Here is a 16,001-nt window from a genome sequence, read left to right as displayed (position 1 = left end):
GACAAGGACTGTAGTGAAGAAGTCCAATTTTGAGCATAGCTTGATTAAGCTCTGCATGTAAATGCACTGAGTGGTATTATAACAAAGTAGAAGTGATTGGGAATGATAGCAAGTGTCAGGCCACTTAAAGTGCAAAGTGCACAGAGGTTACCAACTTTGTGCAGAGTCAATGTCTACAGACCTCTAACCTTCATGTAGCCGTCAGATAAGCTGAAGAACAGTGTGTACTGAGCTTCATGGATTTGGTTTCCATGGCCCAGCAGCTGCATCCAAGTCGTACATCACCAAGTGCAGTGAAAAGTGTTGGATGCAATGGTGTAAAGCACACCACCACTGGACTTCAGAGCAGTGGAGACGTTCTCTAGAGTGAGGAAACGCACTTCTCCTTCTGGCAATCTGATGGACCAGTCTGGGTTTGGCGGTTGACAGGAGAACAGTACTTGTCTGACTGGATTCCTGCTCCTGTGCGGTTACTTTTGCAGCTAGCTCTGCAGTTCTTGTAGCCGATCATGAATTTGTGTACTTGAGTTGATGCGTTTGACTCTGGAGGGTGGGTACAGGATGCAGTACGGTCATCTGTAATTGGTTCTCCCATGTCCACACACACGTTACCGCCCAATGCGTTCTTGGCAATACAGGTGGAGCAATAACCCGTCCGAGCATATGGGAAATGCAGAAGACTTGTAGCCTGCCGCCCTTTCCCTGGTACTATGAAAACAGCACTAGCCACCTGCCGTACACTTAAACTGTCTCTGCTCTGTGTCCCCACACAAACACAACAGGGAAGAGGAAATAAACTAGTGTGACAGTTACAACAGAACGCAGCAAATGAAACTACGTACATAAATGAGGTCAATAAAATAACTGAGATCTCCCTTTGGGACACTACATCCCCTTAAGAACATTAACCATTTACTTTATGCAATGATTTTATTTATTTTTTTCTCGTTTTGACCTGTTAACACTACAAGGTGCGTGTCTGTTATCAAAATATACTGAGGCCTTTTTGACATTCAAGACAAGTGAGCCTGGTGATTTGTTACATTTTAGAAACACTATCAACATAAATCAGTGAACTTTAAATGATCTACTTTAAACATGAATTCTTTCATGGACAAGGATTTTTTTTTATTTATTTTTTTTAACTATTCTTAAATATATTTTACAAAACATGAGCTGGGATCAAGGCTCTAGCAGTGAATCGTTTTTTCTCCAAAGCTCTTGGCGACAGTCTTGTCACATTCAAGAGATTGTGCATCACTTTGTCCGACAGTCTTCCAAATAAACACTGCGCCGCTCAAGAGCGCTGTCAGTGTGGAGTGGATATGTATAAAATAAGAATCGAGTTGATCTTCAGAAACAGTGGATGTCTGGTAACTGTCTCTCTCTGCACTCGTGTTAAGTTTGGAATAAATCCTCCAAACGTTTATCACACGCAGCAACATTTCAAACTGTGAAAGGTGTTTCAGTGTAACCGTGTGTGGGCTGGGTTCTGTAGTCGCGCAGGATTGGGGTTGCCTTCGTCTACCTTGTCCTCTGTTCCCTTATTGATCATAAAGTCTGAAACCACGTCGAATTCTCTGTACAGCATAGGAATCATTCAGTTTCATTAGTGCCAAGACTGAGTCAGTGTTTGAACTGTAAAAAGACAAACATTAAAATCAGTACCCGCTAGCTTTGAATCTCAAAGGTTTAGCTCAATGATTGTGTTTCATAATGTGGTACACTTCATTGGTTGTCATGTATAAACTTTCCGGATGGTTGAACTTTTTAAATGTCATGTTTTTATGGGACTGCGCACTTAAACCTGCTTATTTATATGTACAGATGTCAATAGACTGGATTTGTAATGGTAATGATTCTCATCTATTTTTCTTAAAGAAAAGGTGATTTAAATTTGTTTGAATAAACAAATGATTAAAAGAAACAGCTGTTGTTGTGGGTGTTGAGTTACGTTGGTTTGCGATATGTTTGCCACATTATTCACCAACGATAACCGGGCAGTTTTCCTTCAGTGTCTCGTGTAAGTTTTAAGCAGACGCTAGAATAAAAGAGAAAGCAGACTCGACAAATGGATTTAGTTCAGCATTGCATATTTGCTATTTATTAACATATTGCTTCATCGTTCGCCCCAAGAAATAGGGAGCATGTAAGAACATTTTTTTGCATCACATCTTCCTGAAACATGAGGTCATTTTCTGAAAGAAGTTCTGGGACCATTATTATTGTTTTCTATTACAAAGTGTCTAAATATCCGTCATTCAATAACGGAGTTAAGCACAGTACAACCAAATGTGGATTTGTACTCTTAGATTTTAATATCAAACCTAAATCACAATTGAGGTCCTATTGAGAGATATATATATATATATATTATGGCTAAGCGTATAGGCTAGGAACAAAGCAGTGACACAGAGGCAGTCCCTGCCACAGGCCAGCATTCATGATGGGAGGGTTGTCCCAGTATCTCATGCAGCGATGCATTCCAGCCCTGACACGTGCTAATGTAACCGTTTGCTTTGGTGCCGCTTGCAGCTTGAAGAAAAATCCACCCTTACAGTGCGCAAGGTTCAAACCGAAAATACTTTTTGTTTTTGCAAACAGACCATACAGAATGAGCTGAAATAGCTAAGACAGGAAATCAACATGCAGCACACAGCGCCTTAATGACATCGAACAACCTCAATATAGTTCAGCTCTGCGTTAACCTGAGGTCAGAAAATCCTAAATGATAAATCCCCGTCATATAAATTTATAACGTGTGGGCGTCGCACTGGAAAATGAAAAACATCTTAAAAACATTAAGAGAAAAAAAAATACTATAATTTCAATTATGTTTTGTAAACCTCATCAGGTGGACATCCCCTTAAAAACCTACAAAAGCTTCAATTAAACTAATGTACGTATTTAATCGTATTGATGATCAGCTGATTTGTGAAGAAAATCTAGGCAGGACTGACACATTTTTCACATTATTCACATATGAACCAACAGTGAACGTTTGTGGGGAAAAAAAAAAAAAAAAGTACAAATACGTTTCGATGGCATTCAAAGTTTGCGGTAAACATGCAAAGTGTCAGAGTGCCTAATCCCCAAGTGGGAGTAGTCTTGATTAATATTTCAATAAGAATTTTTTTTTTTTTTTTACTAAACATCTGCGCTTAAAACACAGCAATAGCACTTTTCCGATGTACTGTGGAAGACCTGGATCTAAAACACGGCTGAGAAGCCACGAGGAATAATTCTGTCTAAGATTAAGAACTGATCAAGCACTGCATCTGTCTGTGCGTTCTAAAGTAGCACACACACACACACTAACTATACTTTATAGTTCAAGGATTAAATCAGACTCAATCAGATGAGCTAGAGAATAGTTAGAAATGTGCACAGACCTGGATTATAGATGTTAAAAGACATGTTAATTCTACAAATGTAGCATTTAATATCAGCGTGTACAGTATTTTTGTTAAGTGTTAAATCTTTCCCACCTCAGCACAACATCAACCTGTTTACATCTGTGGGCTCAAAAAAAAAAAAAATGGATGGACCAGATTTGTGAGGAATCTGCAGTCCGCTACACATGAGCGAGTGAGATTTTAAGTTCGGAAGGGTTTGATATGGCTTGTTAAGGTGGCGAGTTTGGATCCTGATCTAATTAAATGCTCCAAATCGATGAACAGTGTCGTGGACCCGAGGTTCTGACGATAATCTATGACTCCTGAGTTGCTGACACGGACTAGAGAGCACGGAGGCCATTACACAATGAAATATCAAATGTGAGTTTTATTATATTAATTAGGCTGCTGGAGAACGAAGCTTTTGTTTGTGCAAATAACGTTCTCTTTTTATTACTTTCCACCCATAAAACATGATGTGCTACTCAATAACATCCACAGATGACTTTAAAGCTGAGTAAGCCTACAGGAGAAGTACAGTTGGATGATACAGTGCAAACGTGAACCTTCTCACCACTCTGACCTATTGTATGATTTGCATAAAAAACATTTGCATGGTTGGGCACCAGCAGACTTCATTTGGTACGCGTTCCATCACCAGCCCAGGTGTGTCCGTGTGAGCGTGCTCAGTGGGAGCTGTTGGTGCTCCAGTCGTACGGGAGGAAGGTGACTTTGGGCTTCCCGCTGGAAACGACGCTCTGCAGGCTCGTCTTCTTCGGAGAGTCCCCCATGTGCTCCAGCACCCACTTGAGCAGCTACGGGAGAGAGTTTGTAAGAGTTTGTAAAAATAAAACTAGAAATACTGCACGTGTTAAGTCGGCGTCTCTGCCAGACGTAAAGCAAAACCACCTTCTCATCTGTGCCTCCGAAGTCAGCCTTGTACCACTTGAATATCTGACTGAGTCGCACTTCTCTCTTCCCAGAATCGACCACACAGGCATCGTCGTTCTCCAGGAAGGCCTCGGCTGCTATGCGGAGCTGGCTGTCGATGTCCTGAGAGGGATGAGTACATCAGAATTGATTTCCAACCTCTTGTGCGCATGCTTTGAACAATAAATGTTTATGTAGCTCACTGGGCATATTAGCAGAGGCAACACCAGACCTGCCTACCTGTGGACTGTACGTTTTAATTGGTGGGCAGCCCTTTGCGCCACAGTTCAAGGCAAAGTGAATGAGTGGCTCAGCATCAGGAAGCGCCATCTAGTGGACGACAGGAGAAAGTACATTTAGGTGCTCCAAATAATGCTGCCTTCAAGTTGAGTGTCATGGAGGTTCGATGTGATGTCTGCATACTTGAAGTCGCGGGTCGGTTTTGGAGAAGGGCTTTCGAAGCTGCGCGACTCCTTTTCTGTTCCCTCTAAGGACGCCGTTCTCAATGTCCTGTAATGTGAACACTTCTCCTCCAATCAGGTAACTCACATAATTGAAGAACTACGAAAATGGGGCAGAAACAAATATTTTTAAAGTAATGTCACACATCCCTGCTTAGGTGCATGTACATAAGTATTAATGTAAACTAAAATTGTATGTATTTTTTATTTTATTTTTTTTAATTTAGACAACATGACTGTTCATCATCATTTTTATAAAGTCCTTACGAAATGACCTATAGCAGATAAGCTATTTGCATCCACGTGTTTGCAGCCCCCCTCCCAGAAAGCACAGTGTGCTCTGATTGGTTGACTCCAGTCTGAGGGTGAGAGTGACAGGCATCGACAGTGAAGAAGATGCAGGGAAACGGAGGAAAATCTGAGCTAGGCTTTCACCGGATGCAAAAATTTGTATACGCCTCCAAGTGCAGAATGAGTCATCAGGATTTTTGAGTTGTATTCCAGAAATTGACAAAGTCTTACATCATTACTAAGAATACCTATAAAGTACATTTTTGTTAGACTGGTACTGGCATCTACTGTAAGTGACCAATAGAGCAACATACAAAAATCACTTAAAAATTATTTCATTGGGACATTTTTGTGTTAATGCAAAATAGATATTTGATTCAAATCTGCACAAAACAGCTGTTGCTTAATATTTTTCATCCTATTCAAACTGCCTAACAATAAACTAACAATACAATTTTGTCAGCACAGCCAATCAGTGGAATGGCTTCATGATGTGGCACACGCAGCATTCGCAAGTGCAGCTGCGCAATCCTACCCTGTATCTCTGAAAAATGTTGGTGGGGGCCCCCAGTCGTAGGTACCCATGGATGACTAAGGCATTGTAGATGTTGATGAAGAAGGCCAGCTTCTCCTCCCGGGTCAAGGAAAGCAGCTCCACCCTCTGCAGCTGAATGGCGAGCTCACAGTAACGCTCGAACGCAGGGTTCACCGACATGCCTTTGTAGTCCACCGACTGTGGGAGAGCACACAAACTCAGTTTCTCCGTATATTGTATATATATCATATACTTACTGTGCAGCCAAGTGAAGCTTCATATGATGGGAAACTTCACTCTACCATACACAACCTTGCAGTTTCTAAGTAGCCACGCGTTCAGAGGAGGACAGAAGCATCGCGTCAGTGAGGACATTACCTTGCCATCGGCAGAGAGATGCTCCGAGAACAATTTCAGAATCAAGTCCCGTAAAAGCAAAGAGAGCTCAGCAGCTGGGAGAGACAGAGAGAGATACAGAGAGGGAGAGAGCTGGTTAATATCTGACAGGGTCAATGGCTTCACAAACCCATTTCTGAATGGTACAAGCACGTACTGTATAAAGAACAAATGTGTTTGATCAGAACATTTTTACTGAATCTTTAATCCAACTCTTAACCTTTTTTGATAACATCCAGCACGGGATAAAATCTCAAAATTAGCTAATTGGTATGCAGTTCAGATTAAGTAAAGAAGATGATGGCATAATAAGACCTAACACATTAACAAGCAGTCATACTAATTACCTCTGTGCTACAGCATAGGGAAGCAGTTAGTTAGCCTGTGGGACTGTGCAACAGTGAGCACAAACATAGCAACACACTCTTGCCTCACCACCACCACCACAGAACTTAAGACACATTTTAGAAGAAATTTAAACCAACCAAGTATAAATCTCCCAAAAGAAAACCCCAAAGCAAAGCAGAACATTAACCCCCCACCTCAGCTCCAAACCTTCATTAAAAGCAATACACAAAATCAAGTGAACCCAAAAGCACCATAAACCAAGCCAGCAGCCAAGAAAGGACAGGCGCGAAAGAGCGTTTCAAGACATTAGTAGCCAGCGTGAATCTGGAAATGCAACGTGTCCGATGCCTGGTCCAATCCCGACCTACCCTGTATGGGACTGCAGGATGCAGTCTGTCCTACGTTGAGGGCCGAGTTAGGGTCGTCCTCCATCAGCCTGTACAGCTTCTCCATGGCGTCTTTTCCTTCCCCAAAACTTGCATCCTGCTGCCCAGAGCCATTCACACTGACCATGTACTTCTTCTGCAACAAAGCCTGGCCAGTGTTCAGGGCCTCATCCCTGGCTAGCACACATACGGCCACAGTCAGGTGTTGACAGAGCTGAACTTCATGTCTCGTATGACTGAGGACTCTGGAGGTAACCGAGCGAGTGCTACAGCTGTACTTACCCATGCCCTTCTGTTTCTGCAGCCACTCAACCAGCTGGCTGCCTGAGAAGCACTTTTTGTATGAAGTCAGGCCCTTCCTATGACTGCCAATCACACTGCCATGTTTGAGGTCCTCTACCAGCTCTGCCAACTCATCTCTCTCACACTTAAACCCTGTGAGGGCAGACATGTATAAAAACACTCAGAAGGCATCGTGTTCCAACTCACATGGAAGAAAGAGTGATACAGAAAAAAAAAAAAAAAAAAAAAAAAACATCTGGGTGCTGAGGAAGGTATTGAATTGGGTCTGACATAGCTGCTTCCCATTGTTTCTGAGCTACTTTTACAATATGTATCAAGGCCTCACTTCCAAAATGCAACTTGCTCCTTTTGACTAGCGTACTTATTATCAAAGAAATCAAACTCCATTTACTATGTCTCACACTGCAGCCACTAGTCAGAACTGGCGGCGTGAGCTGATTCAACATGTTGAGGGCTTTTCTCGTTTTTCACCTTCATCTTATCTCAATCTACCACAAGGTGCGGCTCTTTCTATCATCCCAACCTTACAGCCAACTGGGGCGCTTCTGGTTTCCCCCTTTTAATTGACAATTACAGACTACTGCCACCTGCTGGTATGACAGCAGGCGTTTCTTTTCATGCAGACGTGTGAAATGTGTGACATTTGCGGTCTCTGCGACGTGTTCAGGAGCAACTCTTTGTCCAAAAACACTGGCGACATGAGGTGACGTCGCAGTCGGCCTTCGTTCTTGTGGTTCTTTTATTTAGGTTGGTGTGGGCCTCAAGATATATGAAAAATACACAAATTAAAATACCTTTTAATGCATCATCACAAGTGTTGCACTGTACGTGCTTAAACAGCACCCACTGTAGTGTCACTAAAGGCAAAGAGGCAACAAGCAGTGAAATGAAAGCGTTACCAAAACTCTCCACCAACACATAACTTCCTGCTAACTAACTAGTGACGGTTTTACTGCATCAGTTAAATAAAATTATTTCTCCACCAGCATCTGTTTATTTGCCCCAGTGAAAACACTGTTTACACAGTAGGCAGCCTAATAATCAGATATAATGAGGCAGCCTGGGGCAGCCTGGTTCTGCTGGGCCCTTCCACAGGATCACATTTCCTCTCTCAACTACCAGCGTTGGTTTATGCAACAGGAGATGAGCACATGAACGAACTCGAACTCACACTCACACACACACACACACACTCTTAAACATTACACCATGCCCACATCAGCCAGCACTATTTCATAACCTCTTGTAGCTCTTGGCTCATCCTCAAACAAACATGACTCTGTAAGGACTTGTCTTTCATGGCTGATTCACAAGAAGACAAAAACAATCTGATATTGATCCAGTTTGCAAGACGTTTTTTTAAATTGTTTTTTTGGAATGAATGCAGCAAAATACCAGACAGCACTGAACAATAATATTTCAACACATCATGACACATCACATCATAGCGGAATACTATTGTTGCACTGGATCAAGTTTAGCATTGATCCAACACAGGCAGAAACTCACCTCCATCGTTGTCAGCGGCCGTCTCCTCCACCTGATTTATCTCTGGTAAAGGTGGAGCATCTGCTCGTAGAGGCTCGTCCTTGACCAGATTCACCAGTCTCTGAAGTTCCTCGGGAGGCTGCGTGACAGATTTACAGTTCTTACAGTTCTTTTTTCTTTTGTTGCGAATAACAGTGGATTACATTCTGTGTTATATTTCTTAACAATGTTCAAAAATATTCACACTACTGGTTAAAGGTAGAAGTGGGATCTTTAATGAGTTCTCCCTCACCAGTTTCTGCAGGTCGTCGTTGCCCCCGACGTGCACGCTGTTGAAGAAGATCTGAGGGACTGTGCTGCGTCCCGTCAGCTCCTTCACCCTCGCTCTCAGCTCAGAGTGTTTACCAATGTCCACGTCGCGCACTGGTACTCCCAGGCGCCCGAGGGTGGCCTTAGCCTGAATGCAGTGCGGGCAGCCCTGGATGGAGTACACGGTTACTCTGCCTAGCGCGCTGCTCTCAGACCCCTCCATCTGCAGCCGCAATGGAAAAGACAAAAGAACAACGTGCACACAGTTTGAGAAATGTTTCCGTTATTCCTCTTTCGGCTGGTGACGACTGAACAAGAAGGGATAACACACTATTTGAAGTCCCTGTTTAAATACGGCGCGTACTGGACCAGTTGTCAGTGTCCTCCGTGACATAGTCGACATCAATTTGAGTGGAATACACTGACACGACACAATGTTTACACACATTCCCCAATTATGGCGGCTGCCGCTGCCAGCGACGCCCTGAATAACTGAAATAGCCCAAATCCGAGCGTCAAAAGTGTGGGCACTCATTAAACAAAGACCCAGTAAGCTTCATTCACGGTAAAAGCAGCCCGCCGCTGTCACATAGTAGCTATGCATCAACAATTCAGCAGAGAAGGCGTAACAGTGACATAGCAGCATCAGTATTTGGACTATTAGAGCGAGTTCTGTCTCATTCTTAGTTGCCCAAGAGTCGTCATCGTGCCGTGATTAGTTTGTTGGGACAAGAACTCAATGTATACTCTCTGAAGCTATGCTTTTCAGTGCATTTGCAAGTTGCGTAAGGAGTTTTTTTTTTTTTTTTGAGCATATAGTTCTACAAAACTAAACAACATGAGGCTCGGTGCAAGCAGCTTTATGTAGATAAATAATAAAGCTGGAGGCACAGTATGATGTTTATATAAAAGTTTAAAAAAAAAAAAACGTTCCGCTATGTCGCCCAATATGTAGCGGTTGACTAAAAGGTTATTCGACTACTCAGAAAATAGTTGATTTAAGACTTAAGACAGAGGATTAATGGAACAAATAATAAAAAAAAATAATTGACATAAGATTAGGTTGAAAAGATTTAACCAGAATAAAACCTTAGACCAGTTCTGTTTACTTAGTCGCCAGCCTGTTCCATACCTTGATCTCTACACGATAAACACCTTGATAGATTGCAAATCTTTACTCTCCACATGTATTTGAGCTATATATATATATATATATATTATACAAGCTAATGTAAGTTTAAGAGTGAAATGATCCGTCTCTACTCATCTCAACAGTAGTTCAGCGTGATAATCTCTTGGCTGGTTGAGGGATTTAAACCTCAACAGCCCCTCGTCTTCTACAAACGTGACCTGGTCATTTACCAAGTAGTGAAGTCAATGGTGCAGTTCATTAACTTCTTGCTCATCACCAGACACTTCCTTGTGTGGAAAGAAGGCCAGGGGCGTGTTTCCTTCTGTTGAAAACGCACCGGTGTGATGGGAAAGAGACTGATTATGTATAGAGTTAGTTCCTCTTTCACTGTGACTCATTTGATGGGGCAACAGTCAGTCAATAATGGTTGATCAACCTCCGCATGCCACATTCCATATTGATGCCAGCTTTCCACCACGGGCCAGAGTCCAAGTTTTGACATTTTAATTTAGGGTGCTTAGTTAATAGTGACATCGCACATTTACCTGCGCGAAAACTAAACAGAAACCGGTTGTTCTCTACATAACACCGTATCAACACAGACACATTTTCTATGTTGCAAGGAAAGTAATGAACACATTTGGGGACAATATGACTAAAAATAAACACTAAGTGGGTCGGTTTTGGAATTAGGTTTACATGATAATGCCTGTTTGTAGCACGGTGCATACTGTCTTAGACAGGAGTATTAATTTAAACACGCGGTGCTGTATTGAATTACGCATAACGTTATTTTATATCGCAACTACAAGTAGACAGAAATATAACCGACAAAACTAACGAAAAGTATTACACTTTAGTGACACTATTTGACGCTGAACATTAACGGCACACTAGCTAGGCTACGTTATGAAATAACAAAATAATATTAGGAAATTACCTTTCAGGGTTTGGTTCCCTCGCTTGACACGGGAGTACGACGTTAAACTGCAGAGTTGACCCGCTTTGTCTCGTCAATTAAAAATATTAATGAATAACCAAGTTCCACAACATCTAAACGGCTTATCTTGCAGGTAAACGGACCAGCTTCTCCCCAACGGTGCATCCCCACTGCGCAGCCGCATTTAAGCTAGCCAGCTGGTCTTCTGATGCCTTCAGGTGCGAACAGAAAAATAGTATTGTCGAGCAATCCCTTAAATCACGTTGCCCTTGCAAATATTGTCCATTCTTAAGACGTAGTCTATTGTCAATACAAATACAAATTAACTTGTAAAAGTTTTAGAAAACTGTAATTATTGGATAGGCTCTTAAGCAAATTACCTTGTGACATAAGGCTTGTGCGCCCCCAACTGATCCAGCTTTCTGACCCAGTGCCCTGCAGCTCTGGACCTCTACCAACCACCACTGTTAGCTGCCAATCTGCTCTCAAGCCAGAGCAGTAGACTACTCGCCTTTCCAGTGTGACATTTGTCACCAGGACAATAACTCGGCTACAAAATCCATGACAAAAAACATTGTCTATACAGTAAACTGAGAGCCTTTAGGTAGACTGTATGTGGTAAATTGGCCTATAAATAGCGAACATTAACATTATTTTACGTGTATAATATTTTTTTCCCTTTAATTTCTAATCTAAATCAACAAGTGATAAGCTATCACTGTTTATAGTTTACTTAAAACGGGCAGCGAATTGCTATTGTGAAGAGACCCAGAATTTGTACGGCCATGAAGGCAGCAACGGATGTTCTATGATGCGTTCGAGTCACCTCGGCGCATGGGTGAGGCCAAGTTTATTCCCGAGCCCTAACTAATCAATGAACACGAATTCCTGCGAAAGAGTTGTCCTTGTATGACATTTTATTTAGGATACAGCAACGAAACGGAGGAGGATGAATGACACATACGTAACTACATCTTTGCATGTACTTTTCATATAGTCGGGATCATAAATGCAGTTTGTAGTCGGGAATCATTAACCTGCCAGTCGTTGCTCAAACTCCGATAGTCATTCCGTTATATATTGTCATTTATATGTTTATCTTTTCCAGTAGCCTAGCGATCCCCTGAGTTGTCAGGAGCGAAACAATAGCACCATAGCAACCACGGCGTTGAGCGGACCGGTTTTCGTTCTGCTAGTTGTTTCCGCACGGGCACATTTTCGAGCTGGACACGAATGGACGAAGACTGGTAAATGTTTCTTCTGCGAAGATGTCAGGGCTGTCAGAAACAGAGCGTGCTGGATTTACAAAGATACTGAACTTAATGACAAATAGCGACTTACTCTCACTCAGTGACACGGTCACAAATAAGATGATCGTTGTGGAAAATATGGCAGGTAAGCGTCCAATCTGTACCAAATAGCAAACAGGAAGTCAGCTATACTAAGAGTCTAAAGTTCCTGTACAAGCCGTGAACTAACAACTTATTGCTTACCTTTACCAATAAATACAGAAGAAACTGTTAAGATTTTGACATGAGCTGAGGATAGAGCCATCAAAAGAGGAATACGGCTCTGTTATTTCACTTTGGTCTAACTCAGCTAAGTGCATCACGTTCAGACATTTAAATCATTAATTTGCTTTCCACATGATGTACACCTGTTAATATAGAGGCTACGGAAACGATTCTGTCGTTCACTAAAAATGCCGAGGAGCTCCTGCGAAGGAAGAAGGTTCACCGCGACGTCATATTCAAGTATCTGGCCAAGGAAGGTGTGGCGATGCCCCCGAGCAGCGAGAAGCACCAGCTGGTGAGAAGGACTCTGGAGCTTTGGGCCTCAGTGAAGGTAGGTACAGGGGACACTAGTCTCTGACATGCGGACACCAATCTGTGTATGGAGGAAACACAAAGAGCATAAAGGATTTGGGAGTGGAATCGCATATAACTGTAATGCAACACAGAGAACAGTAGAAACAGCTTGAGAACTGATTAGAATACTGTGAAAACCACAATGCTCTCCAGTCACATTGAACACATTTGAAGTAATTTGCAAATACTTCTAAGAGCTAGTTATTCTTACAATGTTTAAAGGAATCAGTAGGGAGATGCTGAGATTGATAAGTGGCTCTCACAGTGAAGTGGCATATATTAATAGTAGATCACTTGAATCTTACGTACACAGCTACATGCCTACTACTCAATTTGTATAAAATAGGTATAATTCAGCTAGTGGACACTTAATTTCCTGAGATAATGAGAGTAGCAGTATTACATGTTGGACGTTCTCTTCTATCTATGCTGGGATGATCATTTTAATTAAAAGGTCACAAAAGACCTTATTCTTTCTGTAACTGATCATAGTCTAAGCTACCTTCATGTGTGTGTCCTTCGTCAGATGAAGGGCTGTGCCGTTGAATTTCTTCAGTGTCATTAACAAAATACTTTTAATTTCAATTTAGACGCCAGCTGATGCCGTCTCATCAGTCAAGTGATCTTTCCACATAATGTGGCTCCAATGTTTTTAAAAGAATAATCTTTTTTCCTTAATTCCTATAGCCCTTTTTCAAATAAAGAAAAATCGGTTTAGAAATGGGTTACTTAAAACAAAGATAAATAAAACAATAAAATGCACAAAACTTGTTTGTTATATGCTCAGATCTAAAGAAAATCATAGAGTCAACAGACCTGAATCCGTCAGGCAGATCACTCCACAGCCGAGACGCTCTAAGCTTTCTCCAATAGGAAACGATGTCCGTCCAATAAAACGTTTGCCGAAAGAATTCAGAATTCACATCAGTGCATAAATGCACCGACATTTTCCTCCAAGGAAAAACTTCAAGCACTAACCATTGAAAGCATGTGTCACTGGAGTATGAATTATACAGTCTATGTAAAATATTTTAATTCCTAAAACCTCTCATTCCTTCAAGGCTGCTGATGGCCAAAGCATTCAAGGAGAGTCGGATCAATCTAGACTGCAACAGACCACAGAGGCATCATCTGATTCCACGGATATGAGCGCTGGCGTGGGCTTTGACCCGCTGGTGCTTGGTCAGCAGTTCTGCCAGTGGTTCTTCCAGCTCTTGAACAGTCAGAACCTCTCACTGGGCCAACCGCCTCAGGACTGGGGACCACATCACTTCTGGCCAGATGTGAAGCTACGCCTCCTGTCCAGGTATGAACACTGTTAACGGAGAGATTAAACCATAGCTCAATCTGTCCCGTTTTTCTTAAAAATTATACCTCTTTGTGGAAACGAAACAATGTAATGTTTAAGGTTTGGATTCAAAGGTCACTGTGACCTCTCAGCACACATTTAACCTTAACAATTCAAACGATAATCATGTAGAATTTCTCACAAATGTCAAATAGGAGTGTGCCCTCTTTAGTTTGCCTCACTGGATGACAACCAAGACAGCAGGCCTCTTCTTCCTCTATCAGTCTGCCAAAAGCTTTCTGTTTTGTTTTTTTTTTTTCTATATTGTGGTTTATCAGATTCATTGAATCATGTTAATGAAGATGTCATCATCTGTAGTTCTCATAGATATATATATCTATAAGATATTCAAAATAATCACTGGGGTCATACATGTCAGTATAGTAATAATTTCCACCTAATACTTTTCCCTTCATAGTCTTCACTGCTCACTATGACAGTGTTATGGACCAAAAATCTCCTTTTGTTAAAATTGACTGTCCCAGACAGTTTTTCCTTTTCTGTTTGAAACATACCTCTGTGAAATATAAATATGAAAATTCCTTTCAAATATTTAAATAATAAACATATCCAGGATTTCTCACAGTGGACACAGGTAAGTCTCTGCTCCCTGCTGAATTACTGCAACACAGAGAAACTGTAAGGGGTTGCGTGGAGAGTGTTCGAGAGACGAAATACAAACACAGACACGGCTTTAATGAAACATGAAGCTATTTTAAAAGTATACTGATAAACCTTAAAAAGTACATATACTGCCGAGCCTTAGAGGATGCATGATTCTGGACAAACTTGGATTTAGATTCATACTTTTACAGTTCCAGTTGTTTGTTTCAAAGTGGCTTGAAGAACGAATAAAAACCCCAAAACAATCCCTGACGTCAGAAGTGTGTCTTTCTCAGAGCTGGCAGTGAACAGATGGAGGAGTTCCTGGGTGCGGAACTGGTTAGCCTTCGTCTCTTGGCCCTGACCAGGGAGGAGCGCCTCCTCTTCAGTCCCAACCTGGAGCCTCACGGTCTCAGGGCCCTGGCCTCCCCCCACGGCTTGGTGCTTGTGGCCGTGGCTGGGACCATTCACAGAGACGCGGCCTGTCTGGGCATCTTTGAACTTATATTCGGCCTTATCCGCTCCCCGCTGGAGAACAACAGCTGGAAGATAAAGTTTGTCAATCTAAAGATCAGAGGACAGGATGCTCTGGGTGGGACGGAGGTGACGGCACCCGCTTTGAGCTACAACTCCAGTGAACTGCAACTCCTCTGCAGTTGATGACAATCGAGATGAGGATTTTCTTCTTTCACACTATTCACTACCGAGTGGGCTTGACTGTACAAACATCCTTGGACGCATTGCACACATTATACAGGCAATTAATAGATTGTCAGCTATTGGGATCTCGCAACTTTACTTTCACAAACCGGATTTGTACGGTACAGGTATGTAGACACTGTTGAATTTATTTTACTTTATTTACATCATTAATTCAGTTCAATGCATGGTGAAATTCAAAAAAGGTCCCCCTAGGGTTTGTCAGCTTACTTGAAAAGAAATAAAGTTTCTGCTGCTTTGTGTTGTGGAAACATTTTGGTAAAAGGTTAGACATACTGTACCTTACTGCAAAGCATGTTGTGCGTTCGCAGCCTGTGCCTTATGTAAAATATGAATATGAATACAACCTTGTCACTATACAAACAAACATTCTAAAGACATATATGACTTTATGAAAAGTATTCACTACTTGCACACAGACAAAATGTTGTGACTTCATACAACGATACAAAGTAAGTAAAAATGATTTCAAATACAATTTAAGAGCCCTTTGTTTTGTTTGTGGCACGAGTACAGGATAAGGAAAGGTAAGCCCACATCATTTTCTT

The 16,001-nt window shown here is 41.8% G+C and overlaps 2 protein-coding genes across 2 annotated transcripts; one reads left to right on the top strand and one right to left on the bottom strand.

Moving 5' to 3' along the window:
* Positions 1-1,144: 1,144 nt before the first annotated feature.
* zgc:152951 (uncharacterized protein LOC569013 homolog) lies at positions 1,145-11,099 on the bottom strand. Its single transcript, XM_047601171.1, has 11 exons — positions 10,915-11,099; positions 8,826-9,065; positions 8,555-8,672; positions 7,025-7,177; positions 6,725-6,919; positions 5,991-6,064; positions 5,613-5,810; positions 4,749-4,886; positions 4,566-4,655; positions 4,305-4,448; positions 1,145-4,210 (listed from the first exon to the last, which is right to left on the bottom strand). Exons 2-11 carry the CDS (start codon positions 9,063-9,065, stop codon positions 4,082-4,084), a joined length of 1,479 nt encoding a protein of 492 aa, XP_047457127.1. The 5' UTR covers positions 10,915-11,099; the 3' UTR covers positions 1,145-4,081.
* A 652-nt stretch (positions 11,100-11,751) lies between these two features.
* c12h3orf38 (chromosome 12 C3orf38 homolog) lies at positions 11,752-15,717 on the top strand. The gene is made up of 4 exons (XM_047600165.1): positions 11,752-12,309; positions 12,584-12,759; positions 13,844-14,088; positions 15,030-15,717. Exons 1-4 carry the CDS (start codon positions 12,183-12,185, stop codon positions 15,391-15,393), a joined length of 912 nt encoding a protein of 303 aa, XP_047456121.1. The 5' UTR covers positions 11,752-12,182; the 3' UTR covers positions 15,394-15,717.
* The last annotated feature ends 284 nt before the right edge of the window (positions 15,718-16,001 follow it).

Source organism: Mugil cephalus, chromosome 12 (genome assembly GCF_022458985.1).
Source record: "Mugil cephalus isolate CIBA_MC_2020 chromosome 12, CIBA_Mcephalus_1.1, whole genome shotgun sequence".
Classification (NCBI taxonomy): Eukaryota; Metazoa; Chordata; class Actinopteri; order Mugiliformes; family Mugilidae; genus Mugil; species Mugil cephalus.
The sequence above is the reverse complement of the archived record's forward strand: the minus strand, read 5'-3'. Positions and strand labels throughout refer to the sequence as shown.